At 41.2% G+C, this 19,310-nt stretch overlaps 1 protein-coding gene and 1 long non-coding RNA gene across 2 annotated transcripts in view; one reads left to right on the top strand and one right to left on the bottom strand.

Moving 5' to 3' along the window:
* dnah9l (dynein, axonemal, heavy polypeptide 9 like) overlaps window positions 1-19,310 on the top strand; it is a 44,032-nt gene that overhangs the window by 18,207 nt on the left and 6,515 nt on the right. The window contains 47 exon segments of the mRNA XM_054758986.1: window positions 267-423; window positions 520-665; window positions 746-862; window positions 933-1,071; window positions 1,150-1,242; window positions 1,342-1,536; window positions 1,833-1,910; window positions 2,013-2,145; window positions 3,072-3,199; window positions 3,328-3,476; window positions 3,558-3,708; window positions 3,806-3,937; window positions 4,586-4,759; window positions 4,840-5,044; window positions 5,347-5,512; window positions 5,578-5,680; window positions 5,972-6,109; window positions 6,208-6,309; window positions 6,384-6,545; window positions 6,620-6,703; window positions 7,027-7,136; window positions 7,212-7,374; window positions 8,724-8,847; window positions 9,067-9,209; window positions 9,276-9,437; window positions 9,925-9,984; window positions 10,057-10,230; window positions 10,302-10,448; window positions 10,541-10,654; window positions 10,743-10,886; window positions 11,008-11,190; window positions 12,112-12,117; window positions 12,203-12,304; window positions 12,381-12,515; window positions 12,599-12,772; window positions 13,874-14,006; window positions 14,470-14,572; window positions 15,008-15,130; window positions 15,201-15,405; window positions 15,482-15,646; window positions 16,624-16,764; window positions 16,833-17,003; window positions 17,081-17,203; window positions 17,269-17,462; window positions 17,536-17,684; window positions 17,770-17,897; window positions 19,109-19,246. Of these exon segments, the coding sequence (XP_054614961.1) occupies window positions 267-423; window positions 520-665; window positions 746-862; window positions 933-1,071; window positions 1,150-1,242; window positions 1,342-1,536; window positions 1,833-1,910; window positions 2,013-2,145; window positions 3,072-3,199; window positions 3,328-3,476; window positions 3,558-3,708; window positions 3,806-3,937; window positions 4,586-4,759; window positions 4,840-5,044; window positions 5,347-5,512; window positions 5,578-5,680; window positions 5,972-6,109; window positions 6,208-6,309; window positions 6,384-6,545; window positions 6,620-6,703; window positions 7,027-7,136; window positions 7,212-7,374; window positions 8,724-8,847; window positions 9,067-9,209; window positions 9,276-9,437; window positions 9,925-9,984; window positions 10,057-10,230; window positions 10,302-10,448; window positions 10,541-10,654; window positions 10,743-10,886; window positions 11,008-11,190; window positions 12,112-12,117; window positions 12,203-12,304; window positions 12,381-12,515; window positions 12,599-12,772; window positions 13,874-14,006; window positions 14,470-14,572; window positions 15,008-15,130; window positions 15,201-15,405; window positions 15,482-15,646; window positions 16,624-16,764; window positions 16,833-17,003; window positions 17,081-17,203; window positions 17,269-17,462; window positions 17,536-17,684; window positions 17,770-17,897; window positions 19,109-19,246 (6,466 nt within the window).
* Window positions 8,697-11,552, bottom strand: LOC129170900 (uncharacterized). The gene is made up of 3 exons (XR_008566701.1): window positions 11,493-11,552; window positions 9,081-9,500; window positions 8,697-8,988 (listed from the first exon to the last, which is right to left on the bottom strand). It is a non-coding gene; the product is annotated as an uncharacterized LOC129170900 (long non-coding RNA).

Genomic DNA, 19,310 nt, shown 5'->3' on the forward strand with positions numbered 1-19,310 from the left:
ATACACTCATCATGGGCATAAATGTCATATTGATGTTGGGCCCTTAACAATTTCATGATTCTTTTTATTGATTTCATCTTCAATGAAAACAAGAATTAGGTGCACAAGATGAATGCATTTTGAATTCTACATTAAAATTACACAAACAGCTTCAAATATATGCTCACTAAAATGTGTACCCAACATTGTGGTCAGAGCATGTGCTGATAAACGTCCCTGTAAATGAACAGGTATGTACTTTATATCTCAACCATCACTTCTATCAGGTGTTACATAACTCTGACCCAGTCCCTCCATCTGACTATGAGTGGCGCCCCCTCAGGCCCAGCCGGTACCGGTAAGACAGAGACTACCAAGGACCTGGGTCGCTCCCTGGGCATTATGGTTTATGTATTCAACTGCTCAGAACAGATGGACTACAAGGTGACTTCACATCATCAACCCAGTGTACTGTATGTAGAGTATGTTCAATTTCTGTTTATAAATAACATTGTAATTTGCCATGTTGGGCTTCTCTAGTCTATTGGGAACATTTATAAGGGTCTGGCTCAGACTGGAGTGTGGGGCTGCTTTGACGAGTTCAACAGGATCTCTGTGGAAGTGCTCTCTGTAGTCGCCGTGCAGGTGAAGACAATACAGGATGCTGTACGCAACAAAAAACACAGGTAAATATCAACATAACAATATAGTCTAGTTTACTATAAACATGATCTGTCATTTTTGCAATGTACTTTTTCATATGTAGGTTCAATTTCCTGGGAGAAGAGATAGAACTAAAGCAAACAGTGGGAATCTTCATCACGTTGAACCCAGGTTATGCCGGTAGGGCCGAGCTGCCAGAGAACCTCAAGGCTCTCTTCAGGTATGACAGTTGGGCAATAGTCTTAAGCAGGTTAAGTTGTGACAAATTTTGCAATTTTCTAACCGTTCAGGCCCTGTGCCATGGTAATCCCAGACTTTGAGCTCATCTGTGAGATCATGTTGGTAGCAGAGGGCTTCATTGATGCTCGTCTGTTGGCACGCAAGTTCATTAGCCTTTACACACTCTGTAAAGAACTGCTCTCCAAACAGGTGCATAAATGTAACCTAAGTCATGCGTAAAAAATATCCTGCCTCTAGCAATAATTCCCATGGCATTTTGTTTATCAGGATCATTATGATTGGGGTTTAAGGGCCATCAAATCAGTTCTGGTGGTGGCTGGCTCACTGAAAAGAGAGGAGCATAGCAGACCTGAAGAACAGGTATGTTCCGCCCAGGGAGTCAATCAAGCCAGAACCGCCACTGCCCCTATATTAAGTTAAACAATTAAGGTGACATCCAAACTGTCAATTTCTTCTCAGGTGCTGATGCGGGCATTAAGGGACTTCAACCTGCCTAAGATTGTGACTAGTGATATTCCCATATTTCTGGGACTTATTAGTGACCTCTTCCCTCAATTGGACGTTCCTCGGAAGAGAGACTCTCAACTGGAAAATGCTGTCCGCCAGTCAGTTAGTGAGCTGTGCCTCCAGGCGGAAGAAAACTTCATACTCAAGGTACGACTTGATGTTATTCAATTGTATACATTTATTTCATTGTATTGTATTTTTTCATTGTAATTTTTTATTTCTAATTTGTACTTTTAACTTTTTAGTTTACTTTTATTTTAATTAAATTATTTAATTGTATTGACTTATTTAATTGTAATTTTTAATTTTATAAAATTATTGAATTGTACTGATTTATTGAATTATTACTTTTTATTTGTAATGTTAACTTTTACTTAATTTTTTATTTTATTAAAAACAATTATATTACATTTTTTATTTTTTTTTTACGTGTGCATTTCTAGGTGACTCAGCTTGAGGAGCTTCTGGCTGTCAGACACTCTGTATTTGTAGTAGGTGGACCAGGAACTGGAAAGAGCCAGGTTAACTTGTCTATTTCTTTGTTTTCAAATCTACAAAATAAAGGTTACTGTTTGCATTAGCATTTTTCCACCGACTTTCATTTTTTTGTATTTTCTCATCAGATCCTGAAGACCCTCCATAGAACCTATGCAAACATGAAGATGAAGCCAGTGTGGCATGACATCAACCCAAAAGCTGTGACCACTGATGAGTTGTTTGGATATCTGCACACTGTCACCAGAGAGTGGAAGGATGGTGAGGAACATTAATAATGTTAATAATAAGTGTTAACTTAGAGAACTACCATATTGACCTGAATATAAGGCAATGCTTGTTCTCTAGAAAATAGTCTGAAAAACACTTCTGTCTAGAGACCCCATGCTTGTCAGACCTTTTCTTCCTGTCACCCACTCATACCAGTGAACCTGGAGTGATACAGTCAGACTCAGAGACGAACGCGTTTCAAAGGTTGAGCAAGTTAGCAAAGCCGAAGGTGGTGTTATGATGTTAATAATGAGATAACAGTGATCAATGAAGCAGCTCATCATCATAGTTCTCAGTCGAAAAAGGGTGGATTGCACCCTCCAGGTTGGGAATGAAGTCCTGCCCCAGGTGGAGGAGCTCAGGTATCTCAGGGTCGACAGGCAGATCGGCGCAGCATCTGCAGTAATGTGGTCGCTTTACCGGATTATCGTGGTGAAGAGCCGGAAGGCAAAGCTCTCAATAGCGGTCGATCTATGTTCCCACCCTCACCTATGGTCATGCGCTTTGGTCATTACCGAAGGAACGAGACCACGGATACAAGCGGTTGAAGTGAGTTTGCTCTGTGGGGTGGCTGGACTCACCCAATGAGAGCTCGGTCATCCGGGAGGGTCTCAGAGTAGAGCCGCTGCTCCTTCACATCGAGAGGAGCCAGTTGAGGTGGCTCAGGCATCTTTGTAATGTACCCTTACTAAAGTAAAAAAACAAAATTCTATTGGCGATTAATTGTGATTAGTCATGGGTTAACTATGGACAAAAAGCGATTAATCACGATTAAACATTGTAATCAATTGACAGTGCTAAATAATAATGATTTTAAATTTTTAAATGATTTAATAATTTGATAATTGATTGTATTGTACTTATATTTCTTGCTTTCTCAAAATAAGATGCGTAATTTTACTCTTTTTCTGCTTCAGGCGTATTTTCCACCACTATGAGAGAACTAACTTCAGTTAACCATGAGGGCCCCAAATGGATCGTTTTAGATGGGGACATTGACCCCATGTGGATTGAGTCTCTCAACACGGTTATGGACGACAATAAGGTTAGTGTCTCACGGTGAGAAGAACAATGATCTCATAACATCTAATAGTCTCCTTTTCCGAGATTATTCCTTTCACCCAGGGCGGTAAAATGAAATTTACTTTTTAAATGCCCCTTTTCTTTGTCAAGGTTTTGACTTTGGCCAGTAATGAGAGGATCAGTTTGTCCTCCTCCATGCGTCTCCTCTTTGAGATATCCCACCTAAAAGCTGCCACCCCGGCGACTGTGTCCAGAGCAGGAATACTCTACGTCAACCCCCAGGACCTTGGCTGGAGCTCGTAGGACACACACACACACACACACACACACACAAAGGAACTTAACTTTGCTCCACAGTTCAGTCTTTACTGTGTCCTCAGTTATGTGGCAAGCTGGATAGAGACCAGACAGGCTCAATCTGAACGAGCCAACCTCACCATTCTGTTTGACAAGTATGTGCCCTACTGTCTGGAACAAGTCCGCTGCAACTTGAAAACCATCACTCCGATTCCGGAAAACAGCATGGTGCAAGTAAGGAGAGCTCATTTAGTGATGTGTCTTTTAGACAGTTGGAAGCTTAAGAAACGCATTTGAGATTTGTTGTATTCTTATTGTGTTGTCCAATCAGACGCTGTGTTACTTGTTGGACTGCCTGCTGACAGATGACAATGCTCCTCCTGATTCTCCTAGAGAACTTTACGAGGTTTACTTTGTCTTTGCCTGTGTCTGGGCCTTTGGAGGAGCGCTCTTCCAGGATCATGTGCGTTCTGACTCTTGGACTATTTTGCTGCAATAATGTATACCGTAAATGTTCCCTTAACACTTCTATTCAGTTAGCCTCTACAAAACTTAACTTCTACAAAAGCAAATAAACATTGGGGTCTCTAATTAGTGCCGGGTTGAAAAATGTTGTTGTTAATGGGTGTGGCTCTAAGAAACCTCCTGATGTAGTTTTTTTTATCAACTCCACAAGATGGCAGGAGCTACAGTGGTCGGCATCAAGCAGCTTTATCTACCTCTGTGTATGCTTTAAAATGTTGGTGGTGCTACTCAGTTTTAGTTGTATGTTACACTTGCTGTACTTTTGCCTACAATGAAGTCATCAGTGGTATTGATGCTGACTGAGCAGTTTGCTCCTTACCTCTATTACAACATCGGTTCTGTTGCTGGTGTGTTGTGCAATATACTGAATTTGTTAATAAATGACCATGTGATCCCAGAGAGATACATTTTTAATTCCGCTTTCTTTAATCATTGTTAAAGTAAAAAAAATCCATTTGAGTTTTGAAATTTCAGAACCCCATCCTCTTTATGGTTTACGTAAATAAACACCCCAATAAAGAGAGCATTTACACTAGTGTCAATATTCATAACGGTGCTAATCTATTTCCCTCATTTCATGGTACAGTTACATGACTATCGTGCTGAATTCAGCCGCTGGTGGTCCAAAGAAATGAGAGCTGTGAAGTTCCCCTCCCAAGGAACCGTCTTTGACTACTTTGTAGATCCCGAGACCAGAAAATTTACCCCCTGGAGCGAGAAGATGGTTCCTTTTGAATTGGAGCCTGAGATGCCTTTGCAGGTGGGTACCAATGATAACCGTATTTCTGCACACATAATGCAATTCCTATAATACTGTAAAGTCGTACTGTATGTCGTCAGACAGTGCTGGTCCACACCCCAGAAACCATCTGCCTGACGTATTTCATGGATTTGCTGCTACACAGAGGCAAACCTATCATGTTGGTAGGCAACGCGGGAGTGGGAAAGACCATCCTGGTATCTGATAAAGTCACCAAGCTCAAAGAGGAGTACATGGTGGCCAAAGTCCCGTTCAACTACTACACCACCTCAGCAATGCTGCAGCGTAAGATTCACAGAGAATGTGTTTAGTCCGAAAATATCACATGGTTTGAGTAAAAATATGATAGCTGAGAAAATATACTTTCATAAGTGCACAACAAAAAAAAACAGTGCAATCCAAAAGCTCTGTCAGAAAACCTGCCTAAATAAAAGTAAAGATCAGTATAGTTAAAGTATTCATTAACATAATTTGCAATGTAGAATTGCGAAGAATCATCAAATTAATAACTCCTTCAAGTGTCAATCAAATCTAAACATTATTACAACTCACATACTTACAAATCTAGTGCTGTACACAACACCTAGGTGTCCTGGAGAAACCACTGGAGAAGAAAGCTGGTCGTAAATTTGGTCCTCCTACCACAAAGAAACTCATCTACTTCATCGATGACCTTAACATGCCCGAGGTGGATGTGTATGGGACGGTCCAGCCGCACACTCTCATACGGCAGCACCTGGACTACAACCACTGGTCAGGCAAACACTTTCCAAAACCCTCACCTTCTCCACTTGATCACTTAAGTGTATTCTTTGCAGGTATGACAGACAAAAGCTGACAGTAAAGGAGATCAATAACTGTCAGTACATTACCTGTATGAACCCAACAGCTGGCAGCTTCTCCATAAATCCTCGACTACAGGTATGAAGAGAATAAATAAACACTTAAAGAACTTCGGTATTTGAAGTGCAGTTGCCTCAGAAGTCCTAAGATAACATGCAAATATGTCGCTAAGGGGATCAAAGCAGTATAGAGAAGCAATCTAATTAGTAAGTGCTGTGATCTTTTGGTGATCGCATTGCAGTGTGTTTTATTTGAATTAAAAATGTATTCGCATTAGTGTGATTGCTTGCATAGTATTCACACAATCACACATGTGGACCATATGAAATCAGTTACATTTGTATGATTTTAATTCCTTTGTCTATCCAGAGACATTTCTCAGTGTTTGCAGTCCATTTCCCCAGTGCTGATGCATTAGCCACCATCTTCTCCAGCATCTTGTCAGCTCACTTCCTGCAGGGGGGATTCAGCTACGGTGTCTCTCGCTCAGTCGGAACTCTCATTCAGGTGCATTCTCACCATCAGTGACGTATCAATGTGAATGTGAATGTGAATGAACGTGTCACGCTTTGTCACAATGCAAACGTACCTATCTTCTTCTCTAGGCTGCCATTTCTTTGCACCAGAAAATCAGTCAGAACTTCCTGCCCACAGCCATACGCTTCCATTACATCTTCAACCTGCGAGATCTTGCGAACATCTTCCAGGTAATCACATAAGTGAGGCAAATCAACTGTATTTAAGGTATTAAATGTTGCACCCTATGTGACTTGGTGTACAGGGCATCTTGTTTGCCCAGCCTGAGTGTATTCGATACCCCATGGACCTTGTTCACCTGTGGCTCCATGAGAGCTCCAGGGTGTACTCTGACAAATTGATGGACGAGAAAGACGTGGAGCTCTTCAACAAAATCCTGCTGGACACTGGCAAGAGATATTTTGAGGTAACCTAACATTTTGCGGTAGTTTCCTGCTGTGCTTTGCTTAAATAATGTCTGTTTGTGCTGCATCTCTCCAGGGAATAGATGAATCCATTTTCATCCACCAGCCTCTGGTGTACTGTCACTTCGCTCAGGGTGTGGGAGAGCCTCGCTATCACCTGGTAAGTTGTATTCAGGTCAGGAGCCCATGTTGATCTGTTGCGTGCATCCATTAATTCTCTGTCAAGTACGGTACGTTTAATTGATTTGGACTTCAATTAATTTACTTTGGGGGTAATTTCAAGCTCTGTATTCCAAGGCCTTGATGGACCAAGGCGGCCGTCATATCTAATCTGGCTGAATAAGCGAGGAAGAATGCACATTCATTTAGCAAACTAATTACCTTTCTGCATGGTTTTGATAGAAATTTAATGGACTCTTCATAAGAAATTAAGATTCTTAGAGTGTCTGGAAGTTCATTACAGACAGCTTGTTCATTGGTCAGGCTTCAGACTGGGAGAAACTCCAAAAGGTGCTTGTTGATGCTCTGGAGCATTATAATGAGCTGCACGCTGTCATGGACCTGGTGCTGTTTGAAGAAGCCATCCAGCATGTGTAAGACAATCACACATACGAACCTTATATGAGCCACACAGCATTCACATTGTTGTATGTGACGCTCGTGCACAGGTGTCGAATCAGCCGCATCCTGGAAGCTCCCTATGGTAACGCCCTGCTAGTGGGGGTGGGTGGCAGTGGGAGGCAGAGTCTGTGTCGGCTGGCTGCCTTCCTCAGCATGCTGGAAGTTTTCCAGATCACATTGCGTAAAGGATACAGCTTCAATGACCTCAAAGTAAAGCACACACACCCCCTCACACACACACAGGTCCTGGGACAAAACTTTTAATGACTTAATGACTCGACTGGGGATTGAACTAAGCATCTTAGTTCACCCTTTATGTTAACATAATTATGTTAAAGTTCCCTACCTGAAAGCAGTTTGGGGAAGGCCATTCAGTTTTTCCGCATGACTGTGTGCCAGTGCACAATAACAGGCCACAGAGGCATGCTTGGATGAGTTGATGGAATCAAACCCCATCAAACACATTTGGGATTAACTAGAAGAGAGTTAATGAACCAGCAGGCCCTCCCTCATGTTCAACATCAGTGACCTCTGACCTCACACATGTTCTTCAGAGTGAATGGCCAGTAATAGACACTTTCTTGAAGAGTGGAAGCTGTTATATTTTTTTCCTGTTTGCACTTTCTGTAGACACAGGGTTACTTAAATGTGGCTTTCCATGTCAATTCACGAAAATTAACACACTTAATAACGAAAATTGTTTTGTCATAGTGAGGCATGCAAACTTAAAAAAAGTCATCAAGTTCTTTAATTAAGCAACAAGAGCATGAATGCTGCATAAAATAAACACGTTACCCACTGTATATAAGCATAGTGAAATATAGTAGGGTAGCCTCAGTACTCTAAATTGTTTGTGTATGGATGGTAAATGTACAGTGGGACCTTGGTCAGCGTCATTAATCCGTTCAAGAAGGTCTGACTCCGAATCGATCAATTCCATAATAATATAAATCCGATTAATCCATTCCAGAAAGCAACATATGTGAACACAAAGCACATTTTTATAGTTAATTATAGTTTTACATGCATAAAACAATTTGAAATGCATATAAATACCTATCAGTGATGAATGAATGGGATAAATGAGCATTTTAGGTTACTTTTACTTCTTATTGAAGACGTGATTCTTGACGTGACTGTTCCCAGCGGCACGATGTGGCAGTGAGATCAACACGGACACCACCTTTGTGTTTTGCCTTGAGTCATTTCTTGAATTCAATAGTGTTTCTCACCTCAGCAACCCAAAATGGAGCCAAAAAAGAGTCGCAAGTACCAGCAGTTTGATAAAGGTGTATTAAGTACTCACCCCTCACATAACCAGCACTTTACAGTCATTGAAAATTGAAAAAATCATATTTACAAGCCGACGGTGAAAATTTGTAACTAATTCCAGACCGCGGACATACTGAGCTAGCAAGCTTGTTGCTCCATGGAGCACGGTGCAGTTTGATGAGGTCAGGAGTCACGTGGCAATAATACCATGATGATTTTATGCCAATATTGTCCCTAATTTGATGCTTGTGTACGTCCAAACAGCATTCTTTTCTCCTTTTGTCCAGAGTGATATAGCAGCCTTGTATATAAAAGTAGGAGTTAAGAACATTGGCACAGTCTTCCTTCATACGGATGCCCAGATTCCTGATGAATGCTTCCTGGTGCTCATAAATGACATGCTTGCTTCAGGTGAGTCATTCTCATATAAATGTAGACTGCTTTGACAGTGTCAATTCAAACTTTAATATTTGATTGTGATCAACCTCTTGGAGTGGACCTCATTAGATTGCGCAGGTGTCCCTAATGGTGTGTCCAGTTAGCGTAGTAAGCCTAAGCAGCATCACAAGAAGAAATACCACAACTTTAGTGTACATTTACAAAAAACATAGGATCTTTGGTCATTTTCAGGAGATATCCCAGACCTCTTTAGTGATGAAGAAGTGGACACAATCTTGTCGTCAGTGCGTATGGAACTCCGAGGTTTAGGACTTATAGATTCCAGAGAGAACTGCTGGAGCTTCTTTATTGAGAGGATACGAAGACAGCTGAAGGTCTGAAACATTTCGTAGTAGTTATTTTGCTGCTCTGCATCTACATTTTCCACCTCTACCCTCCAGGTGGTGTTGTGTTTTTCCCCAGTGGGGTTCACACTACGGACACGTGCACGGAAGTTTCCAGCTCTGGTGAACTGCACAGCCATTGATTGGTTCCACCCGTGGCCTCAGCTCGCCTTGCAGTCTGTCAGCTCCACTTTCATAGAGAAGATACCTGGACTGGAGGTCTTCACGTTCTCACTTTTCTCGTGTTCTCCTTATGTTACGTATTTTAACAATGTCTGTTTCCTTTAGGAAATAATAGAAAATGAATGAATTCAGTCATCATAACCCATTATTACATTTACAGAGAATCTTTTTAAAACATTTCTAATATTCTTGACTGCCATACTGTTAGTATTTAGATGTAAATGTAAGGTAACGCAAATTATATAATACCTAAACATCAAAGAAGGCAGCACTTTAATTGGAAGCAGCCGATAATACTGTAGGAGAGAGGCTGTCAGTTCCGAAATTTGAAATATATAATTAATATATAAATAATTCTATAAATATATAATAATATATATAGCTATTTAACATTTTAATAATGATTTGGAGTGCATGAGAAAGTGTACAGGAAAGTCTAACTCTCTTTGACTACATGGTCATTTGTTAACAAGCACAACACAGCAGCAACAGAACCAATGTTGTTTGCATTTATCCACTGCAGCCGAATGTGAGATCGTCCATCAGTGAGTTTATCTCCTACGCGCACACCAGCGTCAATGAGGTAAGCAGTGCACCATGCGAGATCCTGACACCTTCTTTGTCATCACCGCTTGTCTTCCTTACTTCATCACAGGTGAGTGTCAAGTACCAGCAGAACGAGAAGCATTTTAACTACACCACCCCAAAGAGTTTCCTGGAGTTCATGAAGCTTTACGGCAACCTGCTGGGGAAGAAACGAACAGAGCTTAGCCAGAAGACAGAAAGGCTCGAGAACGGCCTGCAGAAGCTGCTGAGCACAGCCTCCCAGGTCAGCGGCAATGTTTTGTCATCTGTCAGCTCCTTTACATTCAATATTGCGTTCCTTCATTTTCTACCCAGGTGGAGGACCTGAAAGCCAAGCTAGCAGTGCAAGAGGTTGAGCTTCGGCAGAGGAACACGGACATCGAGGCCCTCATTGCTAAAATAGGACAGCAGACAGACAAGCTCAACCAAGAGAGAGCTGTAGCTGACACTGAGGAGCAAAAGGTAAGAGAAGTGTGCGCTATGTGGATTACTGACCACCAGTAGGTATTTGGCTGTGTGACTGGATAGGCAGGAAATCCAACATCTTTCTTCAGGTGGAGGCAATTCAAGCTGAGGTAAGCAAACAGCAGCGAGAGACAGAGAACGACCTGGCCAAGGCAGAACCAGCCCTACAGGCAGCCACTGCAGCCCTCAATACACTCAACAGGGTAACAAGCAGCACAAACCTTTATGTTTTTACTGTTGTCATTTATCTCCATTGTGCCAATAATGACAGAGTTCATGCGCCCCATGCAGTTGAATCTGACCGAGCTTAGGACCTTCCCAAACCCTCCGGTGATCGTCATCAACGTCACTGCAGCTGTTTTGGTGCTGCTCGCTCCTCAGAGCAAAATTCCCAAGGATCGCAGCTGGAAGGCTTCCAAGGTGGTCATGAGCAAGGTGACCATTTCACACTGACATCTTCACATCTATATTAAATATAAAATACATGAATAACTAAGAAGAGAATTGTATCAGATACTGTATACAGTGTACTCATGCTGGTACTCGTCACATCCAGGTGGATGACTTCCTGCAGGCCCTGGTCAACTTTGACAAGGAGCACATCCCAGAGGCCACTGTGAAGGTTGTGAGGGACGACTACCTTAGTGACCCCGAGTTCAATCCTGAGTTTGTGCGGCACAAATCCTCCGCAGCAGCTGGACTCTGTTCCTGGGTGATCAATATGATCCGATTCCATGAGGTGCACACATGCAAAATTGTGTTTACAGTAGTCCCTCGTTTATTAGTTTATTAGTTATTTATTAGTCCCTTGGTTAATTGGTTCCAGACGCGACGACGATAAGTGGATTTAGGATTACATTTTAATAAATGGAATATTTTTGTAGGTTTGGCACAGAAAACCTGTTTATGATTTTCTAAATACGGTTTTGAACATTGTTAGAGCCCTTTAGACATGAAATAACACCCATATAGTGCATTTTTTTAGTCGATATAATCAAAGAAAATACAGCAAATTAGACATAAATAAGATAACAGACTCACACGTTAGCAGTTCCTTGTTTTTTTTCTGGCCAGCGTACTTCTCGCAGTAGTTATTGTCTCATTGATGTATTGTAATGGTGGCGGGTGTAGAGAACAGGAAGTGACGTCGGCGATTCAGAGTTAAGCTTTAGCTCGTCATGGGTTAAGCCCCCAACCGTAGACCGTGTCATTATTATGATTATTATGTTATTATTATTGTGCCCGTTGTGACATAATTTAAACTTACAATAAACGATCACGACTGGCACTTGTCTCACCGACACCGACACCTAGTGGTCTATGTAGAATACTACATAAGAAATATATACTACAACCACAATTAGAATGCTTCTTCTGCCTTGTATTTGTATTTTAGTTCATTTAGTCAGGTCAGTTAGCCATTTTTATGCTTGAAAATGCTTTTTTTATGCCAAGAATAAGTACAATTTGTTTAAACAAGCTATTTTTTTTTAGGGGGCGATGTTCGAACTGTGATGTAGAAATGAGATTGTTACACATTGTTTTACATAGCCTGCGTATTCGCTTCCATTTTTCACTTTTTTGTGACAGTATGCAGCCGTGTGTATTTGTATTTGAAGTTTATTTGTCCTCTCCCCAATGTTTGCGCCACCATGGATAGATTTTTGTGAGTACAGCTCTCTTCTTTATTCAGTGTAACAGTAAACAGTGTACGTACATGCCAGAAAGCAATGAAGAGCATTTGTCCGCAGGTATTTTGTGACGTGGAGATGAAGAGAATGTGTCTGTCACAAGCCAACGCTGACTTAGCCGAGGCAGCCGAGAAGCTCCAGGCCATCAGGAATAAACTAGCTGTGAGTCTCTCTCTGAGCTTTTTCATCACGGAAACATTTTCATACTTTCAACTTTTAATTTCAAAATCATTTTTAGGAGTTGGACAGCAGCCTGGAAGCACTGACAAGCGAATACGAGAAAGCCACTTCAGAGAAACTGCATTTTCAAGACGATGTTAACCGCACCAACAAGACAATCGAACTAGCCAATCGCCTGGTCAAAGGGCTGCAGGTGGCTGCAATAACACCAGTTTGGTTAATTTTTTTTTTAAGTACAACTCCGACCGAATTTGTATTTTTCCATTTACAATTTAGAGTGAAAATGTGCGTTGGGCCCACTCAGTGGCTCAGTACCACAAACAGGAGGCCACTCTTTGTGGAGACGTCCTCCTAACTGCAGCCTTCATCTCTTATGCTGGGTCCTTTTCCAAAAAGTACCGCAAGGAGCTGCTGGACAACCTATGGATGCCCTTTCTCCTCAGCCAGAAGGTCTCAATGTTAAAAACTCCCATAATGACGACACGTCTTATTATTTTTCTTAAAGTAGTCAGAATAAGCAATCTTGCCTTCTGGGCTTCCCTTACAGTTGTAAAATATAACCTGCATTTACAGTTTATCGCACTGTAGTGAATAGAAAAGTAAAACAAAGTAGTGTTGTTCATGAGTTGGTTCAAAGTACTGGGGACACACTGAAAAGAAAAACAAATAATATAAAAAAATATAATGTAAAAAAAATAATTTTACAAGAATAAACTTATATAGTTAGGTGGAATAAATGACATAATTTTAGTGTCATATTTTTATCTAACAGTATTACAACTTTTTTCCTTGTAATCGTCTTTTTTTCATGTTTTATTTTAAAAAGTAGCCGGATTCTCTTTGTTACATCCGTCTCACTTGACGTATGTCCATTGTGCGTGTGCTAACTTTCTCTCTGTACTTTCTACTGTATTTTTACCATTTTTCTTTTACCTCATATTTGGTCTCAAATGCTGATACTATGTGGGAATGCATAAAGGTAAGTTTTGATGACTTACTGAGTGCTAATGTGCACATTTGTCTCAAGTTAATTCATGCTAGCGCACTGCCTGTTACCGTACACGTCAAACAGCGATGTAATCATCTCTCAGGAAAAACTTGGCTTGAACTTGAATTGGTGGATGGTGGGTCGGCATTCATTTTGTGTTTTTACTTTGATGTTATTCATGTCTTAGTTTTACACAATACATAATAAATACGATAAATTAGATCACTATAATGCCTATCTATCTATCCCCCCCTCTAAGTTTATTCTCATAATATTACATTTGTTTCATAAAAATACATCCTCATTCACGTAATATTACATTTTGGCCCATTTCATTCTCGTAATATTATATTTGTTTAAAAAAATACTATCTGGTTCTCGTAATATATTAGAGTTTTTTACTTGTATTATTACAACTTGGAGCCCTATGCTGTTGTTTTGTGCTTTTTGTACGTATTATTGCCTTGAATTGTGTTATGGTCCAACCTAACGTAGTTGGCAACACAAATAATCTTCCCACGACCAAACTTTTTGATTAACTTTATCGATTTCTCCTCCCACAGATATCCATTCCCATGACACCACACTTGGATCCAGTGTCCATGCTGACGGATGATGCAATGGTAGCCCTGTGGAATAATGAAGGCCTACCAGGGGACAAAATGTCCACTCAGAATGCCACCATCCTCACGAACTGTGAGTTGATCCACTGTACCTCATCACCATCGTCAATACTTAACTCATTTGGTTACCTTTGTCAAATATCGCTGCTGATGTTTTTTTTTTTTTAGTATGTACATTTGTTTATGTGTATTCAATAATAAGAAAATACTTATTGTGGAATTTTCCATACTAACATCTCACATGTGTTTTCTGTTGTGTATTGCATCTGCAAGTGTCAATCACTGTCAGCATCAAATCGATGTAAATTGCTTGTAGCCTATTCAATTATTTTGGGGACGGACTTAGGGCCATAAGACATAAGAGCAACATATCTGACGTGTTCGAGGTCTAATGGATGGGAAATTCCACAATCAGACAAAAAAACAGATATGATGTGTTTAGAATAGTAGTTCAGCAATAGTAGATGAAAAAATAAGCAATATTATTGGTAATTAAGGCTTTAGCCAGTAAATGGGTGCATTGTGTGTTGCTTCAGGTGAACGCTGGCCTCTCCTCATTGACCCTCAGCTGCAGGGCATCAAGTGGATCAAGAGTCGCTATGGTGGCAGCCTCAAGGTTGTCAGTCTTGGTCAGAGAGGGTAAGAAATCTACAATCAGCCATACCTTCATATTACAGCTCAGTAGACTGGATTCTACCACAGCAACTGACAAAATGCACCCATTTTTTTTTTTTTGATTGTTCCGGAAGTACGTGATTTGTGAAGATTTGTGCATGTACAAAAGCTTTAGTGTCACTGCAGTCAAGATATACAACAAAATTAGTGCAGATAAGAGTATAAAATATATGGAAACAGAAAAATCTGATAAAAATGTGCAAAAATTGAAAAAAAAACATGTCAACAAGCACGCCGTAGATTCAAAAATCCTTTAGTAAATGTGCAAGCAATGGCTAGTTTTTCCATTCCGGTTATGTCGACATGAGTCAACCTGTTCGAGGCGCATCGCCTTAAACGTGTTCCACTGTATTACACATTTTGTGTTTTAATTATGCCAAATCTTCCAATCCTCCTTAGCTATGTTGATGTGATCGAGCAAGCTGTAGTAGCAGGAGACACCGTCCTCATCGAAAACCTTGAGGAGACTATTGACCCGGTTATTGACCCCCTCCTCGGAAGACACACCATCAAGAAGGGAAGGTAACAAAGCACATGATTGTGACTTTGCGTCTCGTCTGCCCAAGCTGAATCTTCTCAACTTGTATTGCAGCTGTATCAAAGTGGGAGACAAGGAGTGTTTCTTCCATCCCGGCTTCAGACTCATCCTTCACACTAAACTGGCCAACCCTCACTATAAGCCGGAGATTCAAGCCCAGACCACCCTTATTAATTTTACTGTGACCAGGGACGGCTTGGAGGACCAGCTGTTGGCTCAGGTTGTCAACCAGGAGAGGCCCGACCTTGAGCACCTCAAGGTACAATAGTTCATAGATTGTAGTTCAGTTCAGATGTGTGTTAATACGGAGCATATGTATGCACATTTCTCTGCAGAGTGAACTGACTAAACAGCAGAACATGTTTAAGATTGAGCTAAAAGTTCTAGAAGACGAGCTGCTGACCAGGTTGTCTGCAGCAGAGAGTAACTTCCTGGGGGACGACGTGCTGGTGGAGAAGCTGGAGAGCACAAAGCATACTGCTGCTGAGATTGAGATGAAGGTGAGGGTGCAGACGTCATTGTAAAATCATTATTTTCTTGCTGCAGACAAAAACAAATAGCAATTACTGTATTGTCGTTGGATATACTGTATATGCAACAGACTGAAAATGAAATTAGAATCAGTATAAAATAAATACTGATAAATAATCAATTTTTTAAAATGATAAACTGATTTATATAATTTGTATAATTTATTTAATTAAGTTACATTTTTAAGAGTAATTAATGCATACACATCATGGCAAGCCGCACCCCTCTGTCATGACAACAGATGGCAGCACAGTGCAGCTCCCCACAGAGTCACACATAGTCTGACGATCTTTTATAACTTTATTCTGACTTGAATACATCGACATCAGTTTAATTCCGACACCATAGATGTATCTCCAACTCATAAACACGTCCTCATTGTCGCCATATGCAACAGGGACACTCCGAACATCATCAACGTCTTTATTACGCCCGTATGTGTGGTCTAAATCAGTGATCCCCGGTCATTTGGTACCGGACAGAAAGAAAAAATAATTGCCATTATTTATTTATTTATTTTGATGTTTTGTTTTGAAAAGTGGTGCGATTCTCTTTGTTACATCCGTCTCACTTGACGCATGTCCATTGTGCGTGTGCTGACTTTCTCTCTGTACTTTCTACTGTATTTTTACCATTTTTCTTTCACCTGATATTTGGTCTCAAATGCTGATACTATGTGGGAATGCATAAAGGTAAGTTTTGATAACTTATTGAGTGCTAATGTGCACATTTGTCTCAAGTTAATTCATGCTAGCACACTGCATTTTACCACACACGTCATGTAATAAATGTTATAATCTCCAGGCTTGAACTGGTGGATGGTGGGTCAGCATTCATTTTGTGCTTTTAATTTGATGTTATTCATGTCTTAGTTTTACACAATACATAATAAATAAGATAAATTAGATCGCTATAATGCCTATCTCTCTACCCGCGCCCTCTCCAGGTTCTGGAAGCTAAAGTCAATGAGGTGAAGATAAACGAAGCCAGAGAGCATTACCGTCCAGTCGCTGTCAGAGCTTCCCTGCTCTACTTCATCATGAACGACCTGAACAAGATCAACCCCATGTACCAGTTCAGCCTCAAGGTAGCCACACAGAAGATCTCACCAACTCCAAAGTGTACATACTAGTCCCTCCTCCTTTCCCCCCTCAGGCATTCAATGTCGTTTTCCACAAAGCAGTGGACATGGCTGAGGCCTGTGAGGACGTGAGCAGTAGAGTGAACACGCTAATAGACGCCGTTACCTACTCCACCTTCAACTGCATCAGCAGGGGGCTCTTTGAGCGAGACAAGCTCACCTTCAGTGCACAACTGGTCTTCCAGGTGTGTAGGTGTGTGTGTGTAAATGTGTTTTAGAGTGTGTGTCTGCATCAGTGACAACAAAATCTCTCTCCTTCCAGTTGTTCGTGATGAGTAAGGAGATAGATGTACGTGAGCTTGACTTCCTATTACGCTTCAACATCGACCACGCTTACGTCAGTCCTCTCGACTTTCTTTCCAACGCTGCGTGGAGCGCCATCAAGGTACATCCAAGATGCGCATCCAGTACGCTACTTACTGACATGCTAATTTCTGTCACTTTGCTTAGGTGATGAGTTTCACTGATGAGTTTCGGAGTTTGGACCGAGACATTGAAGGCTCTCCAAAGCGCTGGAAGAAGATGGTGGAGTCCGAGTGTCCAGAGAAAGAGAAGTTTCCACAGGAGTGGAAAAGCAAAAGCTCCCTGCAAAAACTCATCATGATGAGAGCGCTGAGACCCGACCGTATGACTTATGCTGTCAGGTGAGAAGCACCTCTATGGATCACGATATCAGCTGGTTTGCAGTTCAGTTCTCTTATTATTGTTGGCTTGTAGGAACTTTGTGGAGGAGAAGCTCGGAGTGAAATATACAGAAGGCCGTAAGACAGAATTTGCAAAGTCCTTCAGGGAAAGTGGTCCGGCCTCTCCCATGTTCTTCATTCTCTCACCTGGAGTGGACCCTCTTAAAGATGTGGAGAGTCTTGGTACAAGACATGTACTATGTAGTAAACTGCATATATACACATATGCTGGTGTGAAACTTGTTTATGTGATATTATTTCTTGTCAGGGAGAAAGCTGGGCTTCACCATCGACCTTGGCAAGCTTCACAACGTGTCCTTGGGTCAGGGCCAGGAGGCTGTGGCTGAGGCTGCCATGGAAACCGCTGCAAAGGAGGGTCACTGGGTTATATTGCAGGTCTACTTCTTCATTACATCACTTTGCTTGTTATAACATAAACAATCTTAGCTAAACTCATCATAACTTCACTTAACATGGCTTAATTTGGCTGAATTTTCTTAACATAATGTATTGTATCATAAATTAGCTTAATTTACTTTAGCCTAGCCTATAGCATATCTGGGTTTAGCTTCGCTTGGCTTCTTGGGGCATTCAATCGATCATAACTGCACTGTTCAGGTTGTCTTAGAAGGCATCCGAGCAGGTTTCATCAGTTTATGCTCAAAGACTAGGTGGGACACACACCAGTCAGACTAGAAAAGACATCTCTAGTAGAACTGACTGGATGAATGAGAACATTCACAGGCGTATTTGCTTGGCTTATTTCTCCTGAAGTCCACTGTCATCACCACATTCTTGAGCGGGTTCAGCTCAAGAATCAGTTCTGACCACACCAGATGATTACTTGGTCCACCTCCTGTCTGTATGCGGACTCCTCGCTGTCCCGGATGAGACCGATGACTTGAGGAGTTTCATAGAAGGATCCCCTTAGGTCCAGTCATTAGTGTAGAGGGAGAAAAGCAGTGGAGAGAGAACACACCCTTGGGGGCCTCACCTGCTGCCTCCTGTTAGTCAGGAAGCTGGTGATCCACTGACAGGTGGAGGCTGGCACAGTGATCTATCTATCTATCTATCTATCTACCTACTTACCTACCTACCTACCTACCTACCTACCTACCTATCGTAGTGTAGCACCATAATGTGATGTATCTTAGCCTAGCCTGACCGAATCTAATGAAATAGCAAAGATAAGAGTTTGTACAGGCAAACAAAATATGTTAAAATCAAACTGATAGTAGTGATTGGTGCAATTAATTCAAGTAATTAATTTGATCATATAAATGTGATAATAATAACATGTTTGTTATGGTTTCCTTCTCTTCACTTATAATGGGAGCAAAAATGAACCGTGTTGTTTTATTTTTAGAGCCGACCCTGAACCTCTGACCAATCGCAACATAGTAGGCGTGGTCGGGGGAGGAGGCAGCTGCTGAATCAGAGTTTCGGCCAATAAACTCTCTGTACTCTGTAGCAACATGACATTTATGCAGTATTTTATTGAAACCTACTAAACTTATATCCCATTGGGATACAAAGTCATTTTAAAAGCATCTGAAAATTAGCAGCATATTGAAATATCATCCATGAGTTCATCTGTATTATTGCAGAACATCCATCTGGTTGCTCGCTGGCTGGGTTCACTGGAGAAGCTTCTGGAACGCTACGGTGAGGACAGTCATCCTGACTACAGAGTGTTTATGAGTGCGGAGCCTGCGCCAACCACTCAGGAACACATTATTCCTCAGGTACCTGCAGCAAGTTTCATACTGCTAAGTAAGGCCAAGCATTACTGTCTAATACAATCTGCCT

Source organism: Dunckerocampus dactyliophorus, chromosome 2 (genome assembly GCF_027744805.1).
Source record: "Dunckerocampus dactyliophorus isolate RoL2022-P2 chromosome 2, RoL_Ddac_1.1, whole genome shotgun sequence".
NCBI lineage: Eukaryota > Metazoa > Chordata > Actinopteri > Syngnathiformes > Syngnathidae > Dunckerocampus > Dunckerocampus dactyliophorus.